General features: G+C 41.8%; 1 protein-coding gene across 1 annotated transcript in view; it reads left to right on the plus strand.

Annotated features, from left to right (window-relative positions):
- CHAF1A (chromatin assembly factor 1 subunit A) overlaps positions 1-17,111 on the plus strand; it is a 248,464-nt gene that overhangs the window by 160,498 nt on the left and 70,855 nt on the right. Inside the window, exon 10 of the mRNA XM_083179341.1 lies at positions 13,697-13,777. Within this exon, the coding sequence (XP_083035467.1) occupies positions 13,697-13,777 (81 nt within the window). The remainder of the gene's footprint in view (positions 1-13,696; positions 13,778-17,111) is intronic.

Consider the following 17,111-nt stretch of genomic DNA (forward strand, 5'->3'; position numbering starts at 1 on the left):
TGGGTAGTAAGGAGATGGGAGAGCACCAGCACCCTAGAGGTTAAACTTGAACTGCCTCCCAGGCAGCCGGGCTCTTCCCCTCCTCTACCCCGCCTCCAGGCCAGGAAGCTCAGTTTTTTCGGGTGCTGGCAGGAGCCAGATGCACCTACTGGACTAGAGGGGCTGTTATTTTAGCAGCCTAACTTCATTTTGATATTTTATTTTTCATTTTTCTTTTACACTGACTCTGTCAGTGACAGAGCAGCAGCACTGGGGGTCTGCACAGACCCCTGTGCTGCTGGCTCAATCACCCGGGTCCGGAGCTGCATTGCCACTCGTGGGTGGGGACCTGCAGTGGCCCCCGGGCACTGCGGCTGCAGCAGTTAGGCAGGGGGTACAGCCGACTGCGCTGACAAGGGGACGACTGGTCCGCCACTCGCTCCCGCTGGACCACCAGGGAAATGGTTTGTGGGCAGCAGCGCCAGGTATGCGGGGCTGCCCGGTGCGCGCCGGATCCCTGCTATTTTTACCGACGCCGCATGTGGACACCTCCCTGGGGGCCATTTGTCAGCAGGGGGAAAAGGCTCCCCCCACATCAGCCTCTCCACCCGGGGAGAGTAGGCAGGGAACTGTTTATCACACAGAGAGTTCCCGCCACTGAGATCCCTTCCTGCCTGCCTGCGACATGTGAGGAGGGACACGGGGGAGCTCACAGCCACCCGGAGTTCCACTCCTTCACTGCCAGGTCACTTGGGCAAGTTCCCCCTGTACTCCTCCTTTGGGACACTGTACAGTACTGTGCTCCGAGGAGCCTTGTGCCATTATTGCATTGCATGCATTGTTTAACACTTTAGCTGCCTGTCAGTTTAATTTGTGTTATGCTGTATATGTATTGCTGGTTATGTCATGCTGACTTAACATGGAGGGACACAGAGAGCTTATCAGCCAGTCTGGGGTTCCACTCCTTCACTGCCAGGCCACCTGGGCTCCCCTGTAACTCCTCAAACAGGAGTCAGGTTACAGACAGCTTTGCTGAAATAGCTGACCAGAGTGTGAACTCTGACTGCAACATTGTATACTGTGGATTAACACCATCACTGCCTGTCAGAAGCATAAAGGACAGAACGGATGGTGTAATGGTGTGTGTCTGTAAGTGCATGTCTATACAGTATCACTGCTTTGTACACTGCACCTGTCTATATCACTGCATTGTATGTCTATTACAAGCTGGCTGTGTACTGTGTAACACCATCACTGCCTGTCAGAAGCATAAAGGACAGAACGGATGGTGTAATGGTTGGCATTGCTGCATCCCAGTGTAGAGTTCATGGGTTTGATTCCCAACATGACCCTAACTGTGCAGAGTTTATCTGCCTATCAGACGCATACTGTGTTGTCTGTACCATAAGTGCATGTCTATATCACTGCTTTGTACACTGCACCTGTCTGTATCACTGCATTGTATGTCTATTACAAGCTGGCTGTGTACTGTGTAACACTATCACTGCCTGCCAGAAAGGCTGCCTGCCTATGGCATTACTATATGTGCCTAGTACTAGCTTACTGCGTACTGTGGGGGCAGCACGGATGGTGTGATGGTTGGCATTACTTCTTCACAGCTCGGGTCGTGGGTTCAATTCCCACTATGACCCAAACTGTCCGGAGTTTGTACGTTCTCTCCGTGTTTTAGTGGGGTTACTCCGGGCACTCCGGTTTCTTCCCACAATGCAAAATATAAAACCGAAGTATGCTGTGTTAGCCGTACATATGGGCTAAATGTTTACGCCACCGCAAGGTATACGTAGTACTAGCTTACGGTGTATGGCTTGAACACTATCTCTGCTGGTCAGGAGAATACTGTGTAGTAGTACCGTTTAGGCTACCTACCTATTTTTATGCCATTGTATGCCTGGTATAATTGTAGTATATTGTCTTACCTGTGCTTTAGCAGCCGGTTCACAGTGCTATAATACTGCATCGTAGACACAGTGCTATAATACTTGCCTGGTAGAAACCCTGTCCGCTCCGTGGCCATCCACTGATGGTGCCTTTCCACCACTTTTCTCCTTTTGCAAATGTCTCGCAAGCTGAAGCCGGGGGGCGGCACGTTGATTCTGGTTGCTCCACCTTGGCCCAGACGGATCTGGTTTTCGGATCTGGAGTCAGTAGCCCCTCCTATTCGCTTACCCCTGGGCACAGGCATGCTCTCAGGGTCCGCCTCTCTCTCTCGGCTTTGAGGCCCTTGGGTTTGACGGGGTGGCTGTTGAGACCTCCCGGGTAAGACCCAGTGGGTTTCACTCCACCATGCTCAGGGCGAGGAAACCTTCCTAGATGGGGGTGTACCATCGCATATGGAGGGCTTACTTTTCCTGCTGCGAATTCTACGCTTCAGATTCCGGGACTTACTACCTGGCTAGGGTTCTGTCCTTCTTGCAGAAGGGTCTGGAGGCTGGGTTGCGTTGATCATCTTTTAAAGGTTCAGATGTTCTGTCGACGGGTGGCCCTGTCGACGGATGTCTGTACATTCCTGCAGGATGTCTTGTTGCCCCCTGGGATCTCTCTAATCCTGTCTTCTTCAGGGCCCACCTCTTGTGCCCTTGCGGTTGATGGACCTGTGTTGACTCGCCTGGAAGATCGTTTCCTTGTTGGCGATAGCTTTGGCCAGGGGAGTCTCTGACCTGTCACCTCTGTCCTGTAAGTCCTTTGTTCTTGGTTATAACCGGGCGGTTTTTCCTACCTTCCCTTCTCACCTACCTTGGGTGGTGTTCAGCTTTCAGGTCAACCAGGACATTATTGTTCCGGCATTTACACAGTCTGTTACTACGGCTTGTTCCTCCTTGGACGTTGTCCGGCCGGGGCGCATCTATGTGCACCGTTCTCGGCGGTGGCACTAGTCAGACTCTCTCTCTCTCCCTTTGTACTATATGGTGTTCGGATGAGAGGGTGGCCCGCCTCTACGCAAACTACTGCCCGCTGGAGTCGCTCTGGCAGGCATATTTGGACACCTCCCTCCCGGTTCCGGCGGGGATTCGGGCACATTCCGTTGTGGAGGTTTCCTGGGCTGTAAGAGGCGGTGCTAAAGTTGAGCAAATTTGCAGGGCGGCGACTTGGTCGTCCGCCATTACTGTCTTGCGTTTTTGCGCTTTTGACACGTTTGCCTCCCAGGACTCGGCCTTCGGCCAGACTGTGTTGGCTGCGGCACAGGCGCGTCCCCACCCATAGGTGGCTGCCTTAGGACGTCCCACTGTAACGCTGTGGCCCCTGATGTCTCCCGAAGGAGAAAATGAGATTTGTCTTACCTGGTAAATCTCTTTCTTCGAAGACATCAGGGGCCATAGGGATCCCTCCCTGCTGCGCCTGCTTTACTTCCGTTAAGGTTAAGTTATGTTATATTATCCCTCGGTTGAGGTTACTAACATGTTCAGAATGTGTTTCTGTGCAGTGCTTCTCTTCCTTCTATCTTGTCTCCTGCCTTGGCTTGTTAAAAAAACCTGAGCTTCCTGGCCTAGAGGAGCCCGGCTGCCTGGGAGGCAGTTCAAGTTTAACCTCTAGGGTGCTGGTGCTCTCCCATCTCCTTACTACTCCTGATGTCCTCGAAGAAAAAGATTTACCAGGTAAGACCTAAATCTCATTTTCTCGCTGCACCCCGCTTGCGAAATCCGGGAATACTGAGACCTTTTTATTATTCCACATCAGCGGCCCTTTTGTTTTTATCAACTTCAGAGTTGCATCTCTATCTGCATAATGTAGTAGTTTGATAATGAAGGTGCGGTCATTAGAACCTGGTGGAAGGGGCCTCAGGGGTACTCTATGGGCTCTTTCTATAGTGAAGTATTGTGAGCGCCTCCTGACCATATGTATCTACGAGCCACTTTTGGATAAACAGTTCTGGAGTCTCCCCTTCTGCCTTTTCCGGAAGGCCCACAAACCTTAGATTATTCCTACGGAGGCGCCCCTCCATATCGGTTAATTTAAGATTGATAGTTTTAATCTGTTGGGCCAAGTCCTCCACTTTTCCTGCTAATGGGGCAACTGAATCCTCAAGTTGAGAGGTGCGTTCTTCCACCTCTTTCACCCGCTCCTGGACTTTTTGTACTGGCTGGTGGATAATGGTCAAATCTCCCTGGACTTTTTCTATTTTACTGGCCAGTCGGCCCTCGCTTGCAGCCAGGGTGTCTAAAACATTTGGGTCCGGCTGTTTTTCACCTTCGGGAGCGGTGACTGGGGGTGTACTCTCTCCTCTGGCTGCAGAAGTTGGAGTTGAGGGGTTCCGGGCATATTTAGCGAGCCGGTTCACTGTTGTGGCATTTTGGGGTTTTCCCATATTGGGTTCTTATCCCCCCCTTTCAGGGCCGGGGGTAGGTTTATATGGGTATATATATATGTGGATAATTATAGCCTGCCTATGTGGCTGGTTATATCCTAGAGTCCTTCAGGTGGGACCAGCACCAAAGTTGCTTTCTTACTTTTACACAGTCAGGTTAATATGATGACGTTGCCTAAGCAGTTGTACTGTGAAAATTATCTTCAGCTTGACTCAGCTTTTTAATTCTGACACAGCCTGGGATTTACAGTGAACAAAAGAAGCTGTACTCAGTTGTATAGTTCTCCGAGTAACAGACCAAAGTTACTAGTGTCAGTGCTTCATCGCTCCTCTCCTCATCCCAGTACCTGGGCTTGCATGGGGGGGGGGGGGGGGGCTTCTAGCTGTGCTATTCGTTTTATATTTTGGATAGGCACCTCCGTACCCAGTCTTCCCCTCCTTTCTGCTCCTGAGTGCTGTAGGGGTGTGCTGCGTCTCTCTCACCGCCGCTCAGCTGTTCAGCTGCCTTGTCCCGGCTCCATCTCCCAACCTCAGCTTCTCCGGCCGCTTCACCTCTCCTCACCATGTGGCCGCCAAGTGGCCGCGTCACCTCTCTTCGCCACTTGCTGCCTAGCTGCCTCGCGCCCTTCTGCGGGTGTGCTGAGCCTGCTGCCACTCAGCCTTTCCGCCCAGCTCCGACCTCCGGCTTCTGGCACGTCACACGACCTCTCAGCAACAGACCTGGTCCCCCCCTGCAACTCGCCACACCACTTGGCCTTGAATTTACCACAGCATCTCTGCTTCAAGTCAGCGGTAGGTTCTTTGGGCATATCCGGTGGGTCATGGGATTAGTTTTGTGGTGTTTCCACCATTCTCACGGAGCGGGAGAGCACAGCGTCCTTCTGACTTACTCCCTGCTATCCGTGGCCACGCCCCTCCCTTTTAGCCTCATCTTAAGGCTTAACGTCCCATAGTGTGCTTTCACTATAGCAGTTATTGTATAGATAAATGAGCTGGGCAATACAATTAAATATGGAAATAAATTGCTGTTCTTTCAGTGTTAAAAAGCAGCTCATTAATAAGAAATAGAAATTAAGAGTGAAAGCATAGAAAATAATTATTACAAAAAGTATGCCGATCTAGTGACTGCAATATTTACAGCTCCCTTATTGAAAAAGGTTAGTCTTTTTAAATTTTGCATGTGGGGTAACCCAGCAATTGTGCATATTCTCTTGTTGGTGTTGTCCCAAAACTTACCCTAACCACATGAGTCAATGTTGGGAAAGTGTCCTCTTAACCCCAGTTTGGAGGAAGTTGTGTATACAGTAGTTGAGCGTGCCATCCCATATCGTTCTATTCTGCCTGGCTAGAAGAGTTTTCTGTTGTGCTTCCCTCAGATTGGTGGTTGCGGGACAGCTTAAACTTGCAATGCCCCTATGCAGGTACCACCGACACATTTTCAAATCTGCCATTTTTGAAGGATGAAAAATTATCTATTTTTTTTTTAAATAAACAATTCTGTATTAAAACCAGAAACAAACAACCTTTCCCCCTGATCCGGAAGTTCAGCTTTTATAGGCAAGCGTGTGTTTGTCCTCATGTTTAAAGATTTAAAAAAAAAGTTATTTGTGCTAAAAAAAAAAAAATTAAGAGGTGTATGGTGCGATATTATAGGAAAACCTACAAGTCTATATATCGGGCTAGTGATTCCAATGTTTTCAACTTCTCGAAAAAACTTTGCTTTATCTCAGTGAGGTGATTGTGTCTCCACCTCTCCAATGCACCCTTTGGTTCCCCATAAATCTTGATTCCTGAGTGTTCTTATTATGCATGGTGAGATAATTTGCTGAAAGACACTGTCTTTAGTCATTTACTTTTATATTGTAGACTTGATCCGCATTCCTTAATTTTGATTTTGCCCTACGTATTGGGTGCTACATGGGCACTCTAGTAGGTATGTAACACCTGTCAGTGTTGCATGATGTGTTATTATATTTTAAATTATTCTGCTGCTGTTCTAGACCTAAAACTGCTTATTGATTTTGTTCCTGATCACTGGTTCCTGAAACCAATGCATATGTAGTACAGAAGTGGGGAAGCCTGTTTTTTCTTTCAAATTCATTGCTGGTTTGATAATGGAAGAAAGCTGCTGGTCAGTTCTTCTTTGAGTTTCTTTGCTCGTCTGTAAATTATTTTTGATAAGGTATACTAGTTTTAAGATCCTCATCTAATTTTAAATTGATATCTTTGTTATAAATGATAGAGGAAAATCAGATTGTTTTTCCCCTTTTTGTATGAAATGAGTTCCTTTCTTTCCAGCTTTTCCATTTTTTTTTTTTTTACTTTTTCCTGTTGTTCATCTAGTAAGGCTTCTTTTAATCCTTTTTTACACAAATTAAATTGCATATTTTGATATCATTTTTCAAAGGTTGCATCTAAAGTGCAGTTCCTCCTTAGACGTTGATCCATTGTTTATGGTTGCTGTTTGTTGAAAGCATACAGTTGCCATTAACTTTTTTAATGGATTCTGGTGTGAATTATGAATTTTCTTCCTTGATATAGACCACCATAATCCTGCTGTAAATGGTGGAAAATTCCAGATTCATAGTTTTTGTTTACATGTACAATAAAGTTGTTAAATTAATAATCCTGCATACTAGATATATTTATGTCCAGATGTAAATGAATTGCTTTAGCAGATCAATAAATTCTTTGTACAGCAATGAAAAAAATACAAATATGGTAAATTAAGTATAATACATTTGAAGTAAAGTCCCAAAGTCTTGGTTCTAATCACAATCATGATTTTAAGGAGCAACTAAAGGTGATATACATTAAAGCTGTGCAATATAAGTAAACATAAGCTTTGACTCAAAACGTGCATGCTGGTGTATGTACCTTCAAACGATACACAGGTCGGTACTTATGTAATATCTGGACTCCCGTTTTTCTTATGAGACCGTGTCCCCTCGCGGGGCTCGCAGCGCTCACCACGCTTCGGGCACGGTGGCTCGCTGCGCTCGCCACACTATATAATATCAACTCCATGCGTAGTTGGATAGTAGGGGTATGAAAAAATGGGGTGCATTTAACATGGGAGTCCAGATAATACATAAGTACCCACAGGTCTATAATGTTGCAACACCTTTTATAAAAATTCTCAGACACGATCAAGCACAATATGTTTTCTGTCTGGGTGTTGCTAAAATGTCTTAACCTTTTTCTAAATGGCTTGTGGATTAATGGATACTGTTTAAAACCATTGATCAAAATAATAATGGTTCTTCAAAATACTTGCCAGAAATTTCTGTATTGGGTAATTTTATGCAGTTACTATATGGTCCTCCCTAAAACATGTTTTCTGTAAAGTAAATCTACTTTTGTCAGTCTGTACTTCTATAAGCGGTTTCATACCTCTTATTTATATATACTTTAAGTGGCCCTGTTGAAGTTACTTGTATACAGGTGAAACTCAGAAAAAGAGTATTGTGCAAAAGTTCATTAATTTCAGTAATTCAACTGAAAATGTGAAACTAGTAGATAACTCATTAAATGGAAAGTGAGATTTCAAGCCTTTATTTGTTATAATTTTGATGATTATAGTTTACAGGTCATGAAAACCCCAAATCCAAAGTCTCTGGAAATTAGAATATTGTGAAAAGGTTCAATAAAATTTTGTGGGCTCAGTGTTGCAACTAATTAATCCAAAACAACTGCAAAGTGTTCCTGAGCTTTTAAATGGTCTCTGTCTGGTTCAGTTGATTTCACGAGCATTGGGAAAACTGCTGACCTGACAGTTATGCAGAAAACCATCATTGACACGTCCACAAGGAGGGAAAGCCTCAAAATGAAATTGCAAGAGAGTTTAAATGTTCTCAAAGTGCTGTATCGAAGCACATTAATACAAAGTTAGGAAAAACGGAAAAGTTTGGAAGAAGGTGCACATGCGGCATGGATGACCTCCGACTGGAGTATTGTCAGGAAAAGGCCATTCAAAAGTGTGGGGGAGCTTTACAAGAAGTGGACTGAGGCTTGGGTTTAGTTCATCAAGAGCCACCACACACAGACAGATCCTGGACATGTGCTTCCAATGTCCTATTCTTCTTGTTAAGCCTCTCCTGAACAACCAGCTATGTCAGAAGAGTCTTACCTGGGCTAAAAATAAAAAAGAACTGGTCTGCTGCTCAGTGGTCCAAAAGATCTCATTTCTGATGAGAGCAAATTTTTCATCTCATTTGGAAACAAAGGTCCCAGAGTCTAGGCACACAATCCAAGATGCTTGAAGTCCAGTATGAAGTTTCAACAGTCTTTCTCGTGAGCCATGTCACCTGCTGGTGTTTGGTCCACTGTGCCTTATTAAGCCCAGAGTCATTGCATCCATCTACTAGGATCTTTTAGAGCACTTCATGCTTCCTTCAGCAGACCAGCTTTATGGAGATGCTGACTTCATTTTCCAGCAGCCCACACTGCCAAAAGTATCAAAACCTGGTTCAATGACCGTGGGATTACTGTTCTGGATTAGCCAGCAAGGGAAAGATGAAAGACATGAGAGCGAACAATGCAGAATAGCTGAAGGCCACAATTGAAGTATCCTGGTCTTCCGTAACACGTCAGCAGTGCCACAGGCTGATGGCTTCCATGCCATGCTGCATTAAGGCAATGCCCCTTTTTGAAAGTCAATATGCCAGTGCAAAAAAAGTTTGGGCTATTTTGGAATCAATAGGTTAAAGATTTGTTTTTGCAATGGTTACTGTGTGTGTGTGTGTGTATGTATATATATATATATGTGTGTGTATATATATATATATATATATATATATATATATATATATATATATATATATATGTATATATAACGGCCCTCCGGGGTTGAAACGTTGACCATGCCTGTCTACTACCTGTGAATAAATAAGCATTGTACCTACTGTGGTGGTGAGTGCCCTCTCTGGCCTTAAAACTGGACTATTTGCTATTATTGGAACATCATCCTTCCTTAGGGGAGCGCCCCGATTTTTCAATATTCCTGGATGTGAGTGGGGATTCCTGGACTGTGTGTGTGTGTGTGTGTGTGTGTGTGTGTGTATGTATATATATGTATATGACAAAAAAGATGTGGCCCCAATAATGCGCTTTAAGAGCAGCACCTCTATCGTACCTTGCTGTTAAATAAAGGTACAGATTTAGATAGGATGAAGAAAGAGAGGATAGGGGTGCGCTAAATATACCACTCTGTGTGGCTTTACATACAATGAATCGGATAAAACGTAAATAAAAACAAATAACATTTATTATAAGGTCAAATCCAGCATTCAGTTTTCATTTCGCAGTTTTTATATATATGCCACATATAGTTCAGATCCGCTGCCCAACGCGTTTCGTCCCTTGGGACTTCATCAGGGGCGATGAACCAATCTATATAGGTGGTGAAACATGCCGTTATAAACATATACTAAAAAACATGATAATACGATTAAAAAAAATACAAAAATGATACAACATCAAATATACATTTGTGAAGGGTATATGTAACCCCAGATAGGAGGAAGAAGGTGGAGCAAAAAAATAATAATACAACATGTCTACATCATATAAACATTTATGGGGGGTATATATAACCCCCAAACAAAGAGGAGAGGATGGAACAGCCAACACGAGGCTCTTCATGTTTTAAGGAGGAGGAAGAAGAGGAGAAAAAAGGGTAAGAAAAAGATGATGATAATTGGAAGAGGTATTGGTAAAACAAATATCTACATACCGAAGCAAGGGATATATATCCTTTGTGTATTAAGATCTCTCAGAGTATTTAATAGGATAACCACCAGCTGTAGGGGGGAAATCACAAAATATATAATTGTCACTCACTATGTTAGGTGAGAATAAGATTGGAGGATATCTATGATGTTACATACCAGTTAGGCGGGGAAGGATTTTTTAATAAAGTTATACAGATGTTCTGTTGTATCCCACCTTAGAATAAATTAAATACAAGACTATGTATCAGGGGGTTGGGTAAACACAATATATCCAAGGGTTTATCCTATATATGGGTTACATACCACGTTAGAGTGATCTTAGTCTCTCGGACTTGATAAATGTGGATTCACACAGGAAAGTAGATATTCTACCCGCGGTCTCTCCTATTACAGTAGGAGGTATGCAGCTTCTAAAGTTGATCAAAGTTTTTTGGTATATTTAAAACCAAATTCATGGGTGTACGACAAATCCATCTATTATCACTATATTACATACCAGTTTTTTGGGGAGGATCTCTCCAATTTGGGGAAAAGATAGTCCTCAGCTGACTCAAATCGGCTTCTAAAGTTAATTAAAGTTTTTTGGTATATTTAAAACCAAATTCATGAGTGTACGACAAATCCATCTATTTACACTATACTACATACCAGTTATTTGGGAAAAGATCTCTCCAATTTGGGGAAAAGATAGTCCTCCGCAGACTCAAATCAATCCAAAACTGCACAAAAAACTGTTTAGCAGTTTCAACAGCCTCTAAAGTGAGACCAAAATTCATATTACAATAAAATAACAAACATTTGATACAAATATGTGTCCCTAAGGTACACTAGGTATATGGAATCTTAAGAGAGTGCAACCTTACCTTAATGTAAACTATGCCAAGCATCACAGGATCTCTAGGAGCCAGTGTGCAAGTGGCTGAATGGAGCTACTTTATATAGCCCTTAACATGTGACCTCACTTCCGGTATCAGGGAAATGTTCCTATATTACATATGGCCTAAATAACCAGTGGGGGAGGCCTAAAAAACAAGTAACAGTGTGCTACATCGTGCGTTAAATATGTCTGTAAATTCTGGTGTATATGGTATAAGATGCAGACCATATAAACCTATAATTTCTATAATTACATAGGCACTTCCGGAACGCTGTTGCGTTCCACCGTGCGTTCCAGTGACTGCTTCCGGTCCTTACTGACTGGCAAAATATCCGGAAAAGTTCCTAAACAGGCAAAAGTGTAAATAGCCATTTCGGGAGCCAGAATAACTAGGTGGCTGGGTCCCCTATCGAGCGTTACATATGTCAATGATTCAGGTATAAGGAAAACCTGAAATCGGAATGGCACTTCGGGAACGCCGGTGCGCTCCACCGTGCGTTCCAGTGACTACTTCCGGTCCCGGCTATGTGACATAATGTCCGGTTTTAAGTGTGGAAGTTGAAGGGTACTTCCGGAGTGCAGATGTATTCCTCCTTGCGTTTTAGTGACCACTTCCGGTCATCGACTGAGGAAGCTGTCTGTGCGAATGAGCTGATAATAGATAGCGCCTTAAAGCGTTCCACTGAGCGCTTCCGGGCTGTCCATGCGTTCCATTCAGTAATTCTATATCTAATAGGGCAAATGGCGTTAATTAACAGAATCTCGTGTGATCTGTGTAAATTATATGAGCCCCCATTCAATATGTTGGGGCATAGTGAATAAGTGTCTCAGAAAAAAGAGGTATTAAAAATAATAATGAAAAAATAATTATAAAACATTTTTTTTTTTTTTTTAATCTACAGTGGGAAGTGGTCCCAACTAATAAGTGTCCCCATTCCATATATATAAAAAGTGGAATGTGTTAATCTACAGTGAGGAAGTGTCCCCATTCCATATGTGTAGGGGCATCATAAACTAATAAGATGAGCAAGTGTCTCAAACATATATAAATGTATGTGTTCAATTTAAATGTATTAATATACAGTGGGGAGTGATCCTTACTGGTTTCACCACCTATATAGATTGGTTCATCGCCCCTGATGAAGTCCCAAGGGATGAAACGCGTTGGGCAGCGGATCTGAACTATATGTGGCATATATATATATAAAAACTGCGAAATGAAAACTGAATGCTGGATTTGACCTTATAATAAATGTTATTTGTTTTTATTTAAGTTTTATCTGATTCATTGTATGTAAAGCCACAGAGTGGTATATTTAGCGCACCCCTATCCTCTCTTCCTTCATCATATATATATATATGTGTGTGTGTGTGTGTGTGTATATATATGTGTGTGTATATATATGTGTATCTATCTATCATACATACATACATACATAGCTATTTTTCTGGAGGCTCCAGCAGGAACTGAGGCCCTTTTTCTAGTTCACTCTTTCTGACAAAATATTTCTTAGATGGACAAAACCATGTGCACTGCAGGTGAGGTAGGTGTAAAACCCCACCCAAATCTAATTATCTCTGCACAAGTAACACCTGCCTCGCCTGCAGTGCACACGGTTTCGTCCATCTAAGAAATATTTTGTCAGGAGGAGTGAACTAGAATAAGGGCCAATACAGGTAGGTCGCTAATAACACTTAGCCTCCTACTAGTGAGGCTACTTCAATCAGGGCTTTTATTCACATCTCTCTGTAAGAAAATCCTGTGACAAGGAACAACAGTGTAAATTTGTTTTTTATAAAGTGTAAAAAATTTTAATAAATGTTTTATAATTGAAAATATTGGTCTATGGATGTTTGAAAGTAAGGAAAGACTAATAGAGAAATAAGGGCGCTCGATAACACTATTGTGGTGGTGATATATATATATATATATATATATATATATCTATCTCTCTCTATATCTATCTATCTATCTATATCTATCTATCTATCTATCTCTCTCTCTATCTCTCTCTCTCTATATCTATCTATCTATCTCTATCTCTCTCTCTCTATCTATCTATCTCTATCTCTCTCTCTATATCTATCTATCTCTATATCTATCTATCTCTATATCTATCTATCGATCTCTCTATCTATCTCTCTATCTCTATATCTATCTCTATCTATCTATCTATCTATCTATCTATCTATCTATCTATCTATCTCTATATCTATATCTATCTATCTCTATATCTATCTATCTATCTCTATATCTATCTCTATCTATCTATCTATATATCTCTATATCTATCTATCTATCTCTATCTATCTATCTATCTATCTATCTCTATATCTATCTATCTCTATATCTATCTATCTCTATATCTATATATATATATCTATCTCTATACAGACATTCCTCATTTACGACCTGCCCGCTTACCCTCTCGCAGTTACGACCTGCCCTGCCTGTTTAGCGACCCGCATCTCAGAAGTCTTAAGGGGTTTTATATATGCTCGTTTAACAACCAATTCACTTAACGACCGGGTCGTAGGAATGGAACCTGGTCGTTAAGTGAGGAATGTCTGTATATTTCTATCTCTATCTATATATCTATCTATCTATCTATCTATATATATATATATATATATATATATATATATATATATATATATATATATATATATATCTCTTTATTATTATTATTATTATTATTAAGATATAGATATAGATAATTATTATTATTTATATATATATTTTTTTTTCAAAGTTAATACTTTGCCTAAACTTATTTTCATCAGAAGCTATTGGACTATGAAATGGACAGTGATGAAGAGTGGGAAGAGGAGGAACCTGGTGAATCATTGTCTCATAGTGAGGGGGTGAGTAGCCTGTTTAAAATGTTGACTTCACATAGGGATTGCTTAAGAAGGAAGAGAAATCTGTATCTTCTGTTTTCATTTCTCTGCATAGAGCAATGGAATTTTAATAAAACAAGTATGAATCATGACCGTTTCTGATAATTAGTTGTTTATCTGGGGAAGTAATTTTTTCCTTCCTCCTAAACTTTTTTTTTTTTAAGTTTTAAAAATTAAAAACTCATTAAAAATGATTGAACATAGAAAGCAATACGAAACTTAAACAAGTCAGCTGTAATGTAGTTGTGTAGATATAAGAAAGCATGAAAGAGTTAACTTACACATTATTTAAACACATAATGCATTGAAACAGAAGGGTAGGGTCTTAAAGAAACACATTGTTGTTGCAGCCAGTATAGCTGGTCAATGTTGGCTTCGTCCCGCAGCAGGACCCTAAAGAGTCACCAGAGGATCGTATAAGGGAGACTCCAACCATCTTTCCCAAATTATATGGTATTTACCCTCTGCTCTGTGAGAGATGCAAGTCAATTTCTCATATTTAGCCACTTCGTTAATCAATTGTATTCATGCACCTCCCTAGCCATCCATAACCATGCCACCCATATCCGTGTCACCCAAGCCAGTGTACATAGATTAATAATATATTTCTACGCAAATTCGTTCAATATGTACTCTTTGAAAGCCACCAATAAGCACACCTGTGGGGTAAAGGCCTGGGCAAGAACTCCTGTGGAAGCTATTACATTTATAATTGATGTCCAGAATGAGGCAACCACAGGGCAAGACCACAGTACTGCACTTCGGACATCTAGAGTCACTTCGACCTTCCATTCTCATCTGACGGCTATGGGTAATATACACCCTATGTAGTATAAACTTCTGAATCTTAAGGATCAGTAATTGAAATGGGAATGTGACTGGAACGTGTTATTACTATTTCGTGCCGATCGGTTTTTGCTGATCTATTTGTGAGGAGATGTTATTTCAATGTGATGCCCCTTTTTTGTATGTGGGATATATCCCCTAATTGATATCTGCATGATACCCTCTTCTTTCTTTTCTTTTCTCTTTTCCCCTTTCATCTTTCTTTAATTATTAGAAACTGATATTATGGTCTAGATATATTGAATGTACAGGACTCAGAAATTGAGTGTTCAATATTGTCTTTATTTTTATATATGCATAACTCCATATACGCAATACATTGTATGCAGATTATATTCATGTATGGTTCCGGATATGGATAACTATCTTTGTATATGATTAATGTACTACTGTGTTCTGTACAGTTTTCTTTTCTTTATTGTCCAATAAAAAAGATTCTATTAAAAAAAAAAAAAAAATCTGTTGATACCGCACAGTGGTTTTAGAGACACGGGGACCTGTAAGAGCAGTGTCCCATATCTCCTTTGATAGAGAGCCCATGTCCATTTCCCATTGTATCTTAAGATGTGGTATGTTATCATGCACAGAATCAGCAATGAATGGAGTACACCACATATATTGTCTAGAGGCCAGGGAGAACATGAGCTTTTTAAGAGGGGAATCCTGCAGACATGGAGGGCCAGTGTTGAATTGAGCTGAGCAGGCATGCCTCTGTAAATGTTGAGGGTCCCAGCCTACCATAGGAAAGGTAGCAGTAGCCTATTTCCAATCCAGTATGGCTTTTTTCACCAGTGGTATTTTGATAAGTGATACATTGCCGCTGAGTAACAGACCCAGAGATAATTCGGGCATCACCCTAGAAATGGTTAAAACTGGTAAGGACAGCTCAGAACCCTCAGCAAACCATTCAACAAGGTGAGACAAGTGTGCAGCCAGGTAGTACAATCTAAACATGGGGAGAGCCAGACCCCCAGTAGCCCGCATCTGTGTGTGCAACTTAATTCCCATCATCTTGTTCCACCAATGGAAGATGGCAAACTATCAATGCGTTTGAAAATTATTAGAGACACATATATTGGGGAGTGGTGCAAAACAAAGCAATTTGGGTTGAGAAGTCATTTTAAGTAACTTTACCCTGCCGGTGATTGTGAACAGGAGCTTCCCCCTAACAGTAATGCGAAAACATAGATATTCTCATTGAGGAACAATAATTAGATCTATATAGCTAGAGGGATCATAAGCAACCCATATGCACAGGTATTTAAGAGACTACTCATTGCAGGGGGAGCACTAAAAGGGGAGAGGAGGGACAGTCCACTGTATAGTAATATGCATGATTTGTCCCAGTTAATCGTTAAGCCAGAATAACTGCCGAATTTGTTAATGGTGTCTAGTACATGCGGCATGGACAGGTCATATCGTGCGAGAAGTAGCAGTATATCGTCTGCATATAAGGCGATATTATCTATCCTAGAGCCCACGGCATAACCCGTGATATTTGCATCTGCCTTTATGACACACTATACAAGGGTTCTGTAGCCATAGCGTTGAGGGTTGGGGACAGAGGACAACCCTGCCTTGTGTCCCTAGCAAGGGAAAACAAAACCATTGACTGATACCCTTGCGGAAGGGGAAGAATAAAGCAATTTTACCAAGTGGATGTTATTAGGCCTGATACCAAACCATTCTATAGCCTCCCAGAGTAACTGCCACTCCACAAACGCCTAGGTAGCTAAAATTTTGATATCAGTGTGTAATAGGGACTCAACCGGTGTAGGGTCTTTGTCCGTCTTTAACAAAACAATAATGAGAGCCACAATTACAACAGTGCATTAAACAATGTCACTAGCCTTGGCACATCAAAATCTGTGTTCCTAGACATCTCTAGGGGTAGGCCATCCAAGCCAGGCACCTTTACACCCGTAAAGGATCTAATCTAATAGCTGTTTCCAACTCAATGGCTAAGAGGGGAGAGACTAGATCATTATTTGCCTCTAGCGTCAATTGGCATTGTTATACTGGATAAATTCTCGCGTATCTCATATCATGCGAAAGCTTAGAAGCATAGAAGTCCTTATAATAAACAAAAAATCCCTCAGCTTTATTAGGAGTCAGGGTGAGTGCACCACCAGAGCCCATTATTTCAACCACAGTAGTTGTAGCATGTTCAGCTTTGGCTACCCTTGTCAGGTAACCTGGTCTATCACCTATAGCATATCAGGAATGTCTAGAGAACAAAAGCCTATATTTTGCTTTCTCGGTTAAACAGGATGTCTACAAGGTTTGTAGGAATGTCTTGTTTAGATGCATCTAAACAGTCAATCAAATACTGAAGTTTGAGGGACCAACACAAAGCTTCAAGGTCATATTCTTGTGCTCTGTAATGGGATTTAAGACCAACTACACATTACAGTTGATCAAGGTGCCCTGTATAAAATCTTTATTGGTATCC

This window comes from Crinia signifera, chromosome 1 (genome assembly GCF_055691185.1).
Source record: "Crinia signifera chromosome 1, ASM5569118v1, whole genome shotgun sequence".
In the NCBI taxonomy this organism is placed as follows: Eukaryota; Metazoa; Chordata; class Amphibia; order Anura; family Myobatrachidae; genus Crinia; species Crinia signifera.